Source organism: Eretmochelys imbricata, chromosome 9, assembly GCF_965152235.1.
Source record: "Eretmochelys imbricata isolate rEreImb1 chromosome 9, rEreImb1.hap1, whole genome shotgun sequence".
NCBI lineage: Eukaryota > Metazoa > Chordata > Testudines > Cheloniidae > Eretmochelys > Eretmochelys imbricata.
In genome coordinates, this window is record NC_135580.1 from 40,807,290 (window position 1) to 40,824,955 (window position 17,666).

The window sequence follows — 17,666 nt, forward strand, 5'->3', positions numbered from 1 at the left end:
AGAATTTAGAAGAGGAATCTACCTTCCCAGTTTCCCCTGAGCAAATAGCAACTTATTGTTGTAAATGCCTGTTTTCTCTTCTCTTTTCCCCCTGCTGTTCTCAGTAGTATGGGCGTCAGAGTCAGACCTACTGCTGTAAAACTCCACTCCCAGACAACTCTTTGTACTCTCACCTGTACCTCAGTGACATCAATAACATCCGCATCACTCAGACATCTTTCTGTGCAAAATGTGCAAGGAATGGAAAAAACTGGTGAAAAGTTTGAACTTTTTTCTCCCAAAGGAGTATTATGTTTTCCCTGCAAACAGTAAATTTACCTTCTTAGATTAAATCCACAATTACCATGAACCATTACAGCCTTAAATCAATGATGTTACCTATGCCTCTGTGCCATATTTCTAGCAAGAAAACCAAAGCATGTCTGTTTCCCTGTACTTGTGATTGAATGCCAAGACCACACTTACTTCTTGAATTGTAAAGACAAAGAATCAGCACAATCAAAAGATTAAGGACGCCAAAAATGGTCATGACATTATTTCTTATGTGTTTTATGTTAACTGCAACCAGATTCCCACACAACTCCTGTCCCAAAGAGCTTACAATATAAACAGACAAGACAGACAAAGGATGGGAATCAAAACAGTGGGACAGAGACAAAATGGCTTAACAAGATCACACAAGTTAGTGGCGGAACTGAAAGAGAACCCAGGTTTCTTGACTCCCTGCCCAGTGTCCTAGCTATTCAACCAGGCTTTCTTCCCTACCCCAACCCCTCCCACAGACAGTATATTTATGGGAGATATAGGAGTTTGCGTATTTTTTAAGCATCATTTGTTAGTCTGTAGCAAAGGGGGTGATGGCTTAAACAGGTTATTGAGAGAACATATTCCAGCCCAGGAGAATAATGCCTCTGAAGATATGAGTCGGGGTGGGGGATGAATACAGGGAAGAGGATAGGATGGGAGGAGAGGCTGAGGTTCCTGACTAACAAATAAAATGTTTGTTCATTAACAGGTACAGATTATACCTCTTGCCAAAGATTATCAAGAAAACATAACTCAGTGACCCATTAATGCTTTATGTGAAAAATGGCTTTCATGCTCAGAAACCATTTGAGACAAATTACATTTATCTAAGCTGATTTGTGTTAACCTGAGTACTCCTCTTGTCATTTTTAATGTATTCTACTGACATTTTCCTATCATAATTGTCTTATTAATTTTATTTTTTAAAGCAAACTGAACAGGACTCTCTGAGAAGTGTCAATTTTGTTGCAATAAACTCATATATAGTGAAAATTTCAGATCATGTGCTGTTACTAATACTGCATGTTATTACAAATGATTTTTCAAAGTCATTGTTCCTCACTTAAGAACACAGCTAAAAAGGAGCACAGACACATAAAGAAGTCTGTGTGATGAGGAAATGATCAAGTTATCAATCTTTCAGACATACAGATGAAAATACAAAGAGATGGTTGGAGTTTTGCATGGACTGGTCTGATCCTGAAGTTCACCACCTATACACCCATCTCTGAGAACCCATTCCATTTTAGTCAGCTTTCCCACTATATTGTTCAAGTGTTGAGAGTAAAACCATGTCTACACTGGCATCTGGGTCTGAGCACCTGCTTAGCCTAGCATATTCCATGGTTCTTTGTGCTAAGATGCTCTAGGATTATTTTCCAGTCAATAGTGTCAATTGTGGCAGAACATGTCTGCCCTTCGGGGGCAGGGGGGTACTGTAGGAATGCAATGTTGAACTGCAAGTACTTGAGTGATTTAGCTTGCATCTTCACTGCAAAAAGGATGAGTCAGATTGATGGGTGATTCTTGATCACCACATGCTAGAGAGAACCAAACCACCTTCCCCATTGCCCCATGCAGCAAGATAGGGTGCATGCAACGATATCACCCTGTTCATTTCTCATAAATTTTTCTGCTGGCCCTCCTTTGGAGTTGCCGTCCTCTACCAACTTTTTATTATTCACTTGAAATCAATGAAATATCAGAACACACCTAGATCATCGACCAGCACAGAGCTACATTTCATTCTGCTTAGGTGTACCTGCTATGCTCTGAAGCAATCAAGCCCCAACTGATATTGTGCTTTTCAATGATCACCAAGAAATCTGATTGCAGAGTTCTTTTTATTACTTTTTATTATTCTTTTATTAATTATTTTCACAGGCTCACACACTTTTGGCAAGCACTTAGAGGAGAAGAAAGTGATCAGGAACAGTCAGCATGGATTCACCAAGGGCAAGTCATGCCTGACTAATCTACTTGCCTTCTATGATGAGATAACTGGCTCTGTGGATGAGGGGAGAGCAGTGGATGTGTTATTCCTTGACTTTAGCAAAGCTTGTGATACAGTCTCCCACAGTATTCTTGAGAGCAAGTTAAAGAAGTATGGGCTGGATGAATGGATTATAAGGTGGATAGAATGCTGGCTAGACTGTCGGGCTCAGCGGGTAGTGATCAATGGCTCCATGTCTAGTTGGCAGCCGGTATCAAGTGGAGTGCTCCAAGGGTCGGTCCTGGGGCCAGTTTTGTTCAATATCTTCATTAATGATCTGGAGGATGGCGTGGACTGCACGCTCAGCAAATCTGCAGATGACACTAAACTGGGAGGAGTGGTAGATATGCTGGAGGGTAGGGATAGAATACAGAGGGATCTAGATAAATTAGAGGATTGGGCCAAAAGAAATCTTATGAGGTTCAACAAGGACAAGTGCAGAGTCCCATGCTCCACTACAGACTAGGGACTGAATGGATAGGCAGCAGTTCTGCAGAAAAGGACCTAGGGGTTATAGTGGACGAGAAGCTGGATATGAGTCAACAGTGTGCCCTTGTTGCCAAGAAGGCCAATGGCATTTTGGGATGTATAAGTCGGGGCATTGCCAGCAGATTGAGGGACGTGATCGTTCCCCTCTATTCGACACTGGTGAGGCCTCATCTGGAGTACTGTGTCCAGTTTTGGGCCCCACACTACAAGAAGGATGTGGAAAAATTGGAAAGAGTCCAGCGGAGGGCAACAAAAATGATTAGAGGACTGGAACACATGACTTATGAGGAGAGGCTGAGGGAACTGGGATTGTTTAGTCTGCGGAAGAGAAGAATGAGGGGGGATTTGATAGCTGTCTTCAACTACCTGAAAGGAGGTTACAAAGAGGATGGATCTAGACTGTTCTCAGTCGTAGCAGATGACAGAACAAGGAGTAATAGTCTCAAGTTGCAGTGGGGAAGGTTTAGGTTGGATATTAGGAAAAAAATTTTCACCAGAAGGGTGGTGAAGCACTGGAATGCGTTACCTAGGGAGGTGGTGGAATCTCCTTCCTTAGAGGTTTTTAAGGTCAGGCTTGACAAAGCCCTGGCTGCGATGATTTAATTGGGGATTGGTCCTGCTTTGAGCAGGGGATTGGACTAGATGACCTCCTGAGGTCCCTTCCAACCCTGAGATTCTATGATTCTATTTTAAGCACATCTGAATTCCTTCCATGCGCAAAATTCATACTGACTTCAAAGGGAGTTCCACACACAAAACTGGTCCCCATACTTTTCCATCACAAAGCATAGGGGCTTACTCAGGAAGCTATTTATTAGTAGTAGTTTGAGTTACGCTCTAAAATCAAGACATGATTACTACCATCCAATAGTAGCTCGAATCTTATCTAGACCTTGAGTTCGCAGACCTGATTTGTGCATAAACACCTTATTTGAGCGTGCAATTTTGTACATTAACAGTAGGACTTGAGAGTAAAGTTTAATAGTGCTTTAGAAAATACCATTATATAATGCTTCTAATCATGTATTTAAAAGTACACACACAAAAAATCATAATGTGAGCTTCTGACATTTCCCTCTCAAACTTTTAGAATTTAAATTCTCTTAACAATAGATTATAACCAGAACTGTGGGTGATATGCTGGCCCCTTTGACATCAATGAGAGTTTTTCTCATTTATTCAAACTACAACCCACTCAAATTTTGGAGGGCTGGGATAAAATGAGCCAAGAAACCAAGTGTTCCTATCAATTATCATTTCTATTTTTGCCCATTTCTCCTTGTAGAATCAGTATCTGAACCTTGTACTAAGAATGCCTTCCAACACTTCCTATGTTAAACAATCACTTTAAAATGTCTCCTTGCTTTCCAGGACAATTTTGTTCTGCCTTTGACATACACCTCAATTAGGTAAATTATTTTTGTGTACACGTGGAGGACATTTAAGGTGTTTTACTGCAAAGAAATATTGTAATACAGGCAATTCACTGAAATTAATAGTTTGATATTTCAAGTACAAATTCAGATACAGTTACCTTGTTTATAATGAGAAAATTATTTTTCCAACATGAACAGGATATCATAATTGGCTAATCCTGTTGTGTTGTGTCATTTTTTGCATCTATGTCCTTTGAAAAGGACATAACATGCACAATGTATGGAAATTACTACAATTCCATTATCTCTGAGCATTTAACACATTTGATTGAAGATTTAAAATCTTTTAAAATTGCCTAATTGCCTACTGCCCCTAAATAGGTCTTGCATTTTAGTTAGTAGGGCCATGTCCAAGCCTAAATTATTTTAACAAGTTTTCTGGAATTTACTGTACAAGATTAGTATTATCTGAAAATATCCATTTATTGATGGTTTTCACTTTATTTTCAAAAAATTCCATAAATACTTATAAACTGAGAACAAATAGTTGTGCTTCAAACCTGACCTTGGAAAGTCTGTAGCTTAAGTGTTGACTCATTTAGCAGGAATAGCTTGTTACTGGACTGATTCCCAGCTTTACATGTCAAAATCAAATTCACCTTCACTCTCACTGAGCACTAAAGCGAACCGTGTGGATATCAAACCTAATATGGAATCTCTAAAAAACCAAAAACACAATAAATTAAAAATGTTAACCTTCTTCTATGTGAGCAAGCATAGAGTCTTAAAGAAAAAAAGGAAAAAGTAATGACTCTTGTTTTTTTAGGTTCATACCTCTATCTCCAGTTATGGGAGTCTTGGTTGTACAAATGTATGAATGCTATAGGATTCCTCTGTTCTAATCACTATACTACACCATTGTTGATTCCCAGCCTTCCATTTTTCCATTTGCCCTTGCTGAAGAAATTTAGATTATTGAGCAAATTCAGTAGCATCCACATGGTGCAAGGCTGATCACCCTGCACCTTTAAGTGGGGGGTGGGAGAGGGGGGTGTTGGCTGGCTGGCTGCCCGAATGAAAGGATGAAAGTGCTTTATGGCTTGGGGGCAGGGGTGATGTGGGGCAGGGGTGAGAAATGAAAACTGCTGCAAAAGGGTCAGCATGGTCACTGACTCATCCCCTAGGAATGCAGGGTTTAAAAGAGGAAGCCCTGGGCCTGAAGCCTCCCTTTTACACAGAACAGTCTGAAGCAGGACCCACCTGCCCTCACCTTTATGTGGTACAATACCAGGTTTGGTCAAGACCTGCTGTGAGCATTATGCTAGCCGCCCCTTTTTAGGGAGACTGGGAAATAAGTTTTCCCTTACCACCATATTGGCTTGGATGCAGTTGGGGTTTTTTCACCTTTCCCACAGCAGGTTCATGAAGGACTTTGTTCATGCATGGCATGATGGGTGGTAGGCCATATGTCTCAATTCATTATTTAAGTGTAAGGTGGATGTCCAGTGCAGGTACTCCATAGGAAAGGTATACAGTGACCGGATAAATGGTTTGGAAAAGGACTTAAAAAGAGGTGTTCGTTAAAGGAACGAATTGGGGGTGGTTGTGGACTTCTATGATTGATATGGCAGGGAGCCAACCCCCCATTCTTTAAGCTCACCTTAACCCTCCTGTGAGGGGGTGAATGGAAAGGTCCTGGCAATAAATTTGCTGGAGAGACCTGGATGAAAGAAGAGGGGGAGCTGGTAAGAGTCTTGGGTAATTATGGTAAACATGGGGTTACCTGCACTGTATACTTTTATCTGCCGGGTAGTCCCAGACATCTAATTATAAAGTTGCAACCTGATTAAACCCATGTCAAATGTCTCCTGTTCTTCTTTCGGTATAGCCAGACAACTCCCCATTTTCAATGAAGCTGCACAAGACTGACATAATGCAGAATCTTGAGCCACAAATGGAGCACGACAACAATTCCTAAGTGTGTTACCAACAGAGACGAATGGCTTTGGTCCATGCATGGATCAAGTCCCATCTTACTGTTGCATGGCTTCTGAACAGCTCACAAATTCCATGACAAGATTGCCCAAAGATTCCATGATGACAAGATCACAAATGCCATAGGTCAAATGCAAAAAAAAGTATTGCAAATTAGACCTCCAAATCCTGTTTCTGTATTAGTTTGTGGCTTAATACTAGCAAGTATTATTCTATATTAGTTTCCTGTATAAAACTTTTATTTGTAAAAAACTAACTCAAATAGAATGATTTCAACTTCACATAGTAACACTTTTGTTTTTAAAAAGTGCAAAAGAGTAATATAGGTGGAAGTGAATACATGAAATGATATTTTACTAGAGCAGTTTTTTTAAGTTGATTGTTGTACAACTCACTGAGTATTTATACCAATTATACACACAGCTGACCCTCACACTAATGAATTTACTCATTCCTTTTTTTTTCTTGTAATACTAAAAGCACAAGAACATTTCATTCCTATGCATTGCACTGCATTATACAAGCAGTTGTATTCATTTAGCAGCATTCCCTAAACAGGAGATATCATTACAGATTAAGTTAAAGGGACACACTGTCATACAGCTTAGACCCAACATTTGGGTTTTGCTCGAACAAGTTTTTATGAAACCTAATATTAATAAAAAACATGATATTTTAAATTTTATTTTTAAATTGAAAAGTTTTCACAGGGAATGTTTAATCTCACCATACTTTGCAACCCAAAAACTGTAGCATTATGTTGGCGCACAAGAACCAGAAGTGACTAACTTATGGCATCTTGTTATTGTCAAAGATGAGCAAACACAGTGAAAAATAAAACAATATTTTTTTAAAAAAATTTGTAGTTTGTATCATCTAAGCTATTATTAATAACATCAATACATTTGTTTTTTAATAAATACAATGTCTAACATGGTATTATTCCTTTGAGTGAAAGTTAATGTACAAGGCTGATTGCATAACGTCCAAAAAGTTCCTTCATATCATGAGTAAAGGTAGACAAGAGTCTTTAAATCAATCACCAACCTATTAACTTCCTTACTTCTTCAAATAATTTGACATTTTAAGGTAAAATACACTGTACTTCACTATTATCATTACTTAGCGTTATCCTTTAGAATACAAGAAGCATCTCACACTTATTTTCATAGCACAGGATCTAGAAATGTAAGTCTAAATTCCTTCATGACCACTCAAGTTCTACACTAGACACAGACCACTGGGCAACAATTAAAAGGCTTGTGAGAACAATCTGAGTGGGTTGAACCTTTTAGACTTAAAGCAAAGTCATTAAAATACCCTATTTTTGACTACTGCCATGGCAACTAAAAAGACAGTTAAACTCAGCAGGCAAGGAGAGATTCACAAGCTAGCCAACAGAGGTCACTATAAGAGAGAGATTGCTAGATTTCTCTGTTTCTGGAGCCTAAGCATCTCCTGTCACGCCTAACCTTACTGCATGGAAAACAGTAGCCTTGAGGTCATTCCTAATCCTGTATCTTCTGCAGCTGATTGTGCTACTGCCAAATCTTCAGGACACTTTTATTCTCCGTGGGCTGTGTTCCCTGTCAAGAGCATCGTATTTTGGATTTTAAGGGCTACACTGAGGCTATGTCTATACTTGCAAAGTTTTTGCGGTGTCAATTTCACTGGTGATAGGGAACTGGTGAAAGAAAAGCGCTGGTTTGTGTTCTCACTTACTTCCACAGGCGTCACATCGCGTTCACATTTGCAGCACTTCCATCACTGATGAGAGCAGCACACTGAGGGCAGCTATCCCACAGTGCAGCTCTCTCCATTTTGAGGATAGATCTTGGAGTGGGGGAGGGGGTGATCATGGGGCATCCTGGGTCCCTGCACAGCCTCCTCTCCCCAAACACTGATCAGCTTCAGTAGCTCAGCATTGCTCCAAGCAGGGGATTGTTTGCTCCATGGAGCAGCCATTGTCACCTGGTCAGGTAAGTGAGCACTTGCCAAGAAAACATGAAGGGAAGTTTCAAAGTTCCCAGGGCTTTACAGGGGGAGGGGTGGATGTCTGTTTACCTGGCATCAGTGCAGCTGGCCAGAGTGGTCACCTAGGCACCGTGAGATATCCTCCAGAGGCTAAAAGCTGTGTAAACAGGAAGAACGTTTCTTAACTTGCACATCACCGCAAAAGTATCACCGGTAAGAACTGTATGCCTCTCATGGAGGTGGGTTTCTGTTGTGGTGAAACTTCTGAGTTTCACTGCAAAAAGTCACTGGCAAGTGTAGATGCTCCCGTGGTTTTTGCTTGAAAAGGGACTTTTTGCCCTTTAAATGGCAAGTGTAGACATGTCCTAAATTATGCTGTACCAATTATGCTATACTAAAAACTTCTAAAATAAAAGCTATTCAGCAGGTGATTCGTTACAGACACCTCCAAGACTTAATTTAAGGTTCAAACTTTTGGTCAAGCTTTACTATAAGGTTAAAGTTTACTATAAGGTTTAAAACCAATATATTCTGAGCCCCATAAATCTGACAGCATGTTTTATGCCTTACTGCCAGTGAAAGGTAAAAAGAGATTATTCAGAATCTCAATTTGAAAACATCCACATTTAACATCCCACATTTTTCAGGTTAAGAATTAAAAAAAAAAAATTGTGCTCTGTTACTGCTGAGCTCTGTTTACCAGTTGATAAACCACCACTACCAGGAATGGTATACTTTTTGAAAGTCTGTAAACATCTTAGGAGGGTCCTACAGAAAAATGGAGTTTTGTGTTCAAGCTCTGGATCAAGTGGGCTACTACAGCTGGATTTGTCAGGGTACACTTGGGCATAAGAATTCTCCTATTAACTGTGAAAATGTCAGTGATTTGCTTGAGAGGGTGAAAGTGTATGTGAGTGATCAAACAACCGTACATTTTTATTTCATTGTCTACCTTTCCTTTTCAGTGGTCCGGGTCAGATGGTAAAGTCAGTCAGAGATTAGGATTTCATTTGCAAAGGAAGTCTGATTTGCAAGCCGTGAACTATATAGCACTACTTAGGTGAAGACGTGCACACATGGATCACATGTGTGTGTGGTGGCAAGAGGGCAAGCATCTGAGAACCAAAATGACCATTTTTAAACAGGTGACCTGAAAACCTATTGATAAAGCCAGAGAAATTTCAGAGTTAATGGCCCTGATTCACTACAGCATTCCTCCAATTTTACCTCGGTGTAACATCAAGTTCAGTGGAAGCCCACCAGCAGAAAAACGTAGTAATAAATCAGACTCTACATTCTGAATGCTTCAAGGAAAAGAAGAACATTCCCCACTATCCTGTTCTAAATGTTATCTTTTTCTTCTTCAGTTCTGCAATAGCTAGAAACACAACAGACAGCCAAGCTCCTACTCAGTACAACACTCCAGCATTCTCTTCGGTGGGGACATGATGCTCAGCAGTAAATTCTGCTGGAAAATGCAGCTAAACTATAAGGATTAAAAAAGGCTTCCTCCCCTTACTTCCTATCCTTTCAAAAACAAACAACACCCCCTCAAAAATATTGCACAGTTTTGTAAGTTTTTTTAAAAAAATTATCTAGATAAGTTACTGTCATATTGATTCAGCTGAGCTCTCCATATCGGCAGCTAGAGTGACTCTGTGCTATGACTAACCTTACTGCTAGAAAACCTGATCCCTGAGGTCATCCCAGATCAGGTGTCTTGTGTGCAGCAGCTGATTGTGTTCTACTGCCAATCCTAATTCCAAATTCTAATTTGGAACTATGTGTTTTTTGGGAAGAACTCAAAGGTTTTCCTTGATGTCATTATAGTATTTTTTGGGAGGGGTGGGGAGGGGGTGTTAAAATTTTTTTAAAAAGAAAAAAATAACCAAGGTGGGGGGGGGTGGACAATAACCTACCCTGAGATGACAGTTCATGTCTCCATATAGATTCAAAGATGGTGTGATAACATTAGCACAATGCATACTGTGGAGGGAAAGAAATCACAGCACGCTGTAACCAGAGAGCCACAGAAGTTAATGTTTAAGAGCTTGGTTGTGCCTGAGACACACAGTTATTCTTGAAGCTTCCAGGCACAGGTATGCATTAGGAGCATTCTCAGTGTATGTTTGTTAGGCTACAGTATTACCAGCACCAAGCATGCAAAAAAGATGAGTTGGACTCCAAAAATTATATGATTTGACTTAAAATCATCCTGAGATTTTTTTTAAAACAATACATTTGGGATCTTTTAATTTTCCTTCTCGCACCTGAGCCTTTAGTAGTCACATTTTCAAGCTTTTTTACCCCACAGTCATGAGGGCCACAAATGTTCTTTCTGTGAAAATAAAAAAACAATATTCTCACATGGGAATTGGGACTTTTAGAAAATCCCCAAATATTGCAAGGCTTGTGATAAAATCATGAGAATTGGCAACTCTGAATAGTATCCATGATCTATCGCCATCCCATCACAGAGGCCCATCTTAGTAACATCACTTCTAGGCACCAGCTTTTACCACCACCCAATGCTGAAAGAAAGGAGAGATTTTCAGAATACTGCAAACATATTTACCTGTGACCACACCATAAGAAAAATCACATGCAGTTCAGAGTCTATGTATCAATAGAAGGAGTTAATGTCATGAATAAAACTTTCGCCTTATTGTTCTCAAAAGAGAAAAAGAAACAGATGCCAGGAACAACATTAAAGTTCCCAAGAAAGGAGGCAGAAATCCCAGCGGAAGTAAAGACTATGCCACTGCTGATGTTTAAAAAGCTAGAAAGTCTGAATATGGACAGAACTCCATAGCCAGATATTTATGACCAATGAATAGAAAGTTGTTCTTCATAGCACTAATCCCAAATTAAATAGCCAATGTGTTAATAATAGCTTAGCTCTACAGTTGTGTGCTTTCCTGCAGAGAAGCAGGAGACAAGTTCTTTGCTGTGCCCCACAGAAAGCATAGCCCAGAGCAGATGGAGGAACAGCAGTGCTTAAAGCCACCTTTGTGCCACTCAGCTTTTGGCTAGCAGGGACCAGTGTGTCCCTGTAGAAGTCAGAGCTGATCTAATTTACAGCAGCCTGATCCATGCTCCTCTGCATCCTCAAGTAAGCCAATAATCCCATAGTGCTCAGTGTGATAGAACCCCTTCCTCCACCCCATCCCTCTTCCAGGGGCTGTACGACAGCCCTACACTGCACCTGCACTGAAGTTTTCTGCCCTAGCTGAATCTGGCATATTTACAGCCATTAAGCACCACTGGACTTACTCTGATCTCTGAACCTGCTCTCACACAGGCTCCAGTGTAAGTGAGCTCCTAAAGGCTGCTCTAACTTACACTGCCTGCATATGTTTCCCAAAGAATCAGACCCTAGTGAAAACTGGTAAAGCAGATCTGTGCCCACCCCGCCTTACCATGATCTGCCCCCTTGTCCAATGGAATGTGTCAGAAGTGGGGGACTGGCATAGGAGTTGGCTTCACCAACCTGATGCCCACTGAGACCTCCTCCCCCACCAGGGGAATTCTCAGGTGGGCAGTGCAAATGGGTTGGAGAAAAAAGAGTGAGAATCTGGCCCATTTACATACATAGAAAAAACTCTGAAAATTGTAGAAAGCAAAAATGGAAAAATTCCAAAAGGAAAAAGGGCTTTGCTTCCTAAACCAGTTTGATGGGATAGGTATGAAACCCTCTGAGGAAACCCAACTACTTAAAAGCAAGAAAGTGAGTAGTGAAGGGCACCATAACACTTACATAGCCCATGGAATACAATGTTGGGGGGTGGTGTTTTGTTTTGTAAATATAAAAGTAACTAGAGATGTATGGGATTTATGCCAGCCAGAATTCCGAAAAGCAAGAAAGATGTACCCGTAACTAGCATCCATACATGCACCCTATATATACACACACACACACATATTCATATATAAATACATATCTGCACACACACTTTTAAAAGAATAAATGCTTAGCTCTTAAAAGCTATTTGAAAACTGATGCATTAGAATGAACTACGTGAAAGCTAGTGCAACAGCTATGGCCCTGATTCAGGAAAGCATTTAAGCACATGTTTAATTTTAGCAATGCTTCTAGGATACCTAAGTGCAGCACAGAGTCAATCTCCTGAATAGGGATGCTTTCCTGAATCTGGACTATATGATCTTAGAGCTTTTGAAGAAAATATCCCAGAAAACTACAAAATTTACAAGTGGGCTACAGCAACAGGGAAAGATACTGGAATGGAATCAAATGGAATGTAGGACCTCAAAATCTCTAATCTGATTGAAGCCAGAAGGATAATTTCACAAATGGGAAATTCCATACCTAACACATCTTTTTAAAAAGCCATAAACATAATTTAACTGGACTTCAGGAAATCTTTTGATATGCCCACATAAATACAATAAATCTATAAAGGTAATTGTAAGAAATGAGGCAAGCTATTTAGGCAGATACAGGCCTGATTTGTGAATGGCAACAGTTTGTTCGTAAGTGAGCAGTGGACTGCCACAAGGATCAATACCAGGATAGATCTAACTCATTTATTTACATCAGTGGAGGAGTTAGAAGTATTTTGCACTCAGATTAGCACACAGTTGGTTCACAACTAAATCAATAAAAAAGGAGGAGCGTGATGTAATTGAAAATAGATTTGAGGTGTAACAACTGTAGGTAAGTGGTTTCTGCAAATAACTGTAGAAAAAGGCAAGGACAAATGAACAAATATATTAAATTAAAACTTAGTATTAATATTTGTACAGTGCAAAACACTGGATAGGAGAAGCATATAGGGATAGTGATGGATAATACGCTAAAAACTTCCGTACAGTGCTCAGTAGTATTTGCTTACTGTATACTTTCAATTTGCACCTTTCAAAATTCACTCTAGGCTCTTGTACAAAATGCAAATTATAAAATAAAATTCAAAATGACACAATGTCAAACTCCCCATTCATCTTCCTCTCATTATACTCACAGATGAGCCAACAGGCTGTGTAACACGCTATGAAGATCAGATGATTTAAACTCTGTTTAGCCAATGTTTTGAGGAAAACGTTTTGGATGAAGGGAACTCTAGAGTCAATTCCATTAACTATTGGAAATGCCCTGCCACCATCCTACAGTCTCACAAGACGGGCAAATAAACCAAACAAACTTCTGGGATATTAAAGCAGAAATTTTCTAGATAAGCGTAAGGAAATTTCTCTGTCATGATATACAGAACCAGTGAAACTGGATTCAGAATACCACATAAGGTTAGTTGTTTGGGTTTGCTTTTTGTTATGGAATTGGAGACAAAGTGAATGCTAGCAACCAATACAGGGAATTAAATATTTTGGTTATTCAAACTTCTACGGAATCTAGGCTCTTATTCTTTGAAAGTAAAAGAAAAATTAAGAGTACAGCTCAGTAAGAAATGTAGAGTTTTGGATAGACTAGAAAGCAGCTCTGTTACAAGGCTATTTGAGCTAGTGCCAAATATTATACAATATTAACTGGGCATGAACTTAGAAGTGAAACTGGCAAGGTATTGGCACAAAAACCTGCATATTGTTTTCCTCATGTTCACCTCTTATATAACACATCAAATATATTACATGCAATAGATACAAAATGAAAGAAGACAAACAAGTTAAATGAATGAATACATTAAAGCCATTTTTAAAAATCAACATAAACAACCAGTACTCGTGAGCAACTTTATCAAAACAAATAAGTCTGTCTGTTTGATAGAGAAAGATTTCAAATCCAATCTTCCAGAGGACAGTCATAAATGGCATAAAACCAAACAAACCATAAGCATTAAGGAATTAAACTAAATATCAGTCATCAAGGAGTTAATAACATATAAATGAGAAGAGTACGTGTGACTAATATTTCTACCTTATTTCAAAGAGGAGTTAGGTAAGTGAAGAAAATATAAAGCAGGTAAACCAACTTTAAGGGGAATCTTGGGCTCTTTCCATTCTAAAACACCTTCTATTCCTAAATAACTTTACAAGTAGATGGTGAAAGATGTGTTTTTCAATTAATGCAATTGCACATTGGACTGTATTATCACTTTTAAATGTATGACTAGAAGAATTAATTGCACATCTGTGAAAAGATATCTAATTTTGCAGAGGAAGGAAATATCACACAAAATGAGTGATGCTCATACCACACACAAGTAACTGTTAATCATGTAGGGTATATTTTCCTGGTTTTTAAGGAGTCATTGACAAATTCATAAAAATACAAGTTTCAGAGTAGCAGCCGTGTTAGTCTGTATTCGCAAAAAGAAAAGGAGTACTTGTGGCACCTTAGAGACTAACCAATTTATTTGAGCATAAGCTTTCGTGAGCAGCTTATGCTCAAATAAACTGGTTAATCACGCCACAAGTACTCCTTTTCTTTTTGTAAAAATACAAGTTGCTTGTTTAGAACAAAACATTCTTGTGATCAAAAAATTGGCACTTCAATCACAGCTAATTAGTCCTAAAAGCATCTTTGTAGGACAAATTCCCTGAGTCTTATTACAGCGAGTATCTCCTAAGGAGAGGCAGCCTCAAAGAAGCAAACTAATTTCCTAATTCTACAAAGAGATCCATCTTAGCATAAGAGTCCATCCACATGAATCACTTTGCAAGCATTGGTTCCCAATCTGTGTCCTAGGGACCATATGCTAGCAGTCTATGGAGGTCTGGCTGGTCAGGTGGTACTGGATCTCTCTAATATCATGTAGCAGCTGAAAATAAAGACAGCTGAGATGGATTACATTTTTATACTTCATTTCCTATAATTGCCAATTGCTATATGGTTGCTTAAGAGACAAGAGAGAATATGTGCAATTGTGGATGAGAGGGGTTCAAGACAACCTCTCTATTAAAATGGGATTCACACTGTGAAAATATTTGAGAATCCCCATTTTGCAGGAGCAGAGCATAAAGTATAACAGTCCAGTCATGGGGGGAAATGGTTTATTGTGACTGAAGGTACTGTCACATCGGAGGTCAAGGATTGAGAGTTGTTATTTAACTGAACATGGACCTATACTTCAGGATAACGCTTGCCCATGTGCACCCAGGCTAAAACACTGGAAAACAGCTCAATCTCATGTACAGTGCATGCATTTTTAATAAGCGCATCTTTTAATGATCTCTATACCACCATTATTTCTTATTATTCTTCCATCTTTTTGCAAGTTTTTTTATTTTTTTTAATGCAACAACCACTTTAGCTCTTTTGCACTTCAAGGAGCTTATCTGTTATTTTTCTGCTCCAGTAGCTCATAATGTGACAGACTAAGTGTACGGGGAAAAAGACTTTATATGGGAAAAATCCTCAATATTGCATAATCTATCATAAAGCAATCTTATCAGAAATCTTCATTAAATTTCCTGTCTTGGTTCTGACTGTTATGAAGTACTAGCATCATTACATAATATGGAAGTGTCTTTGAATACTACTTACATAGTTTACTGCACAGCTGGTTTTTAACTACCTACCAGTAAAATAGCTTAGTTATATAGAATTTGTTTAGGCAAACAGAATGGTAATTAATATTATCCAATCAAGTTTCCTCACATTTCACCCGTTTTTATTAAAAAAGCCCTATGTTAGCAGCACAAGCTTACTATAATGCACATGTATAGTCTCTCCTGCCTCCACAACAAATCAGCAGACACATTCATTCTGAAACATCTCATTTCAAGGTTTATAGGCCCAATATCCAAATCCAATAGACGGACAATAGAACCTTTGATGGTATTAGTATCCCTTAGATGATACTATCATTGTGCTGCACACAATCTGCTTGCAGCTGTTCTCTAGTAAGTTATCATGCCTTAAGCAAACACAAGTTATATTGTTTGTGTATCTTCCTACCTGCAAAGGGAACAGGAGCATCCTTATCCAAAGCAACAAGAGGAGGATCCAAAATGACAGTATCGTTGTTTTCAGTAATGACTCCGTGATAGGAAGTTTCTATCCATGGCTTGTGTTTGTTCACTAGAAAACAAAATAAAGAATGTATTTAACTCATTTGATACATTTCTTATCCTCAGCCTGCTCACTTAATATATTTTTAAAAGGAAACAGTACTGTAGTATGTCACTCATTATAATATTAACACTATTAATACATGACCACTTTATGTCATACAACCCATGCACTGTAGATATCATATCCAGTTTACCAGTGAGGAAATAAAACAACTAGGAACACAATAGTCCAGATTTTCAGTTGAGCACAGCTCCAATTTAGGTATGAAGAAAAACAGCAAGATTTTCTATACAGCACACTGGGTGCTGAGTCCTGTTGAAACCCTGGCTGTACCTGACACAATGAGAACTCCTGGATGCTAAGTACATCCAGTCAAAGATTTTCTGATGGAACAGTTTTTCCGGTTGGAAAATGCTGATTTGATAGAATCTAAAACGTTCCATGGGAACGTGTCAATTCTGTTAAACCTTCCAATGGAAACTAGGAAGGCAGCAACCCACAACTAGCCTCGGTGCCTAGAGTTATTTGAAAATTCCTTTTTGTGGGCAATTTTAAAGATTTTTCAGACTTCACTCACACTCAGACCAAAACACAAATATTGAAGTTTTTATTACAACAAAATTTCTTTTTTCAACCAGTTCTAGCACTTTTGAAAATCTGCCCCTCATTTAGATGGCTCCTTGGGTACAGAGGTCTTTCTGAACATCTGGGCCCCAACTATTATTAAGCATTTCACATTCCGATCCCACTGGAAGCTTATGACTAAGTGGGAAGACAACACGAAGTACCTGACTTGGGAGTCAGAAGGTTTACCTAACTGAACATGCATCCACCACACACTTTCTTCTCCGCTATTTGGTATAAAGAAAATAATGATCATTCACTTTTGCTTTTTAATATATAAAAGAAGTGTTACTAATAACGTTTGTCTACAAACAGTATTTAACCTCCTAAACCAAAATCTGAATGTTCTGTTTTGGGAGCTTCTACAGAAGAATTCCAGTGGAACTCAACTAAATTAATAACTATTAGAAGATATTTCCCAAGCAACAAGTAACAACACATTTCATCTTTGGACTTTGCAAGTTCTGATACCAGTTACTTTTCGCACATATTATTTGTGTACCAGATATTAGTGAGGACATCTGGTGGGCTAACAGAATTGCCTTCAACAAAATCTAGGGTTGACTTGTAAAGCAAATGCAAATAGGACCAAATGGGATCATTTACAATAAATCTACCGCCAAAAAAAAAAATCCCTAATTTTACAAATAAAAGGTCCTAAATGCCTTGTCCTATGGTAAAACACACAGGCAGGAAAAAGTGCCTGGGGAGGTTGCCCTAATACATTTCCTTCAAATCAAGAGAGTGAGTTTTAGACACCTGTACTCAGTGTTACATTGAATAGGTGCTGGTCCACAAAACGTATAGGGTACAGAAGAGGCCTAGGGCACCCATGCCTCCACACCAGCTTTGGGGTCTGGTGGCACAATGAACCATTTCCAGGGCTTCCTCACATCCCCATAAAAGATTATCTCAAAATGTG

At 38.9% G+C, this 17,666-nt stretch overlaps 1 protein-coding gene across 1 annotated transcript in view; it reads right to left on the bottom strand.

Moving 5' to 3' along the window:
• CLSTN2 (calsyntenin 2) overlaps positions 1-16,949 on the bottom strand; it is a 377,146-nt gene extending 360,197 nt beyond the window's left edge. Inside the window, exons 1-2 of the mRNA XM_077826928.1 lie at positions 16,934-16,949; positions 16,004-16,126 (exon numbers count right to left, since the gene is read on the bottom strand). Coding sequence (XP_077683054.1) covers positions 16,004-16,126; positions 16,934-16,949 — 139 coding nt within the window. The remainder of the gene's footprint in view (positions 1-16,003; positions 16,127-16,933) is intronic.
• Between the last annotated feature and the right edge of the window lie 717 nt (positions 16,950-17,666).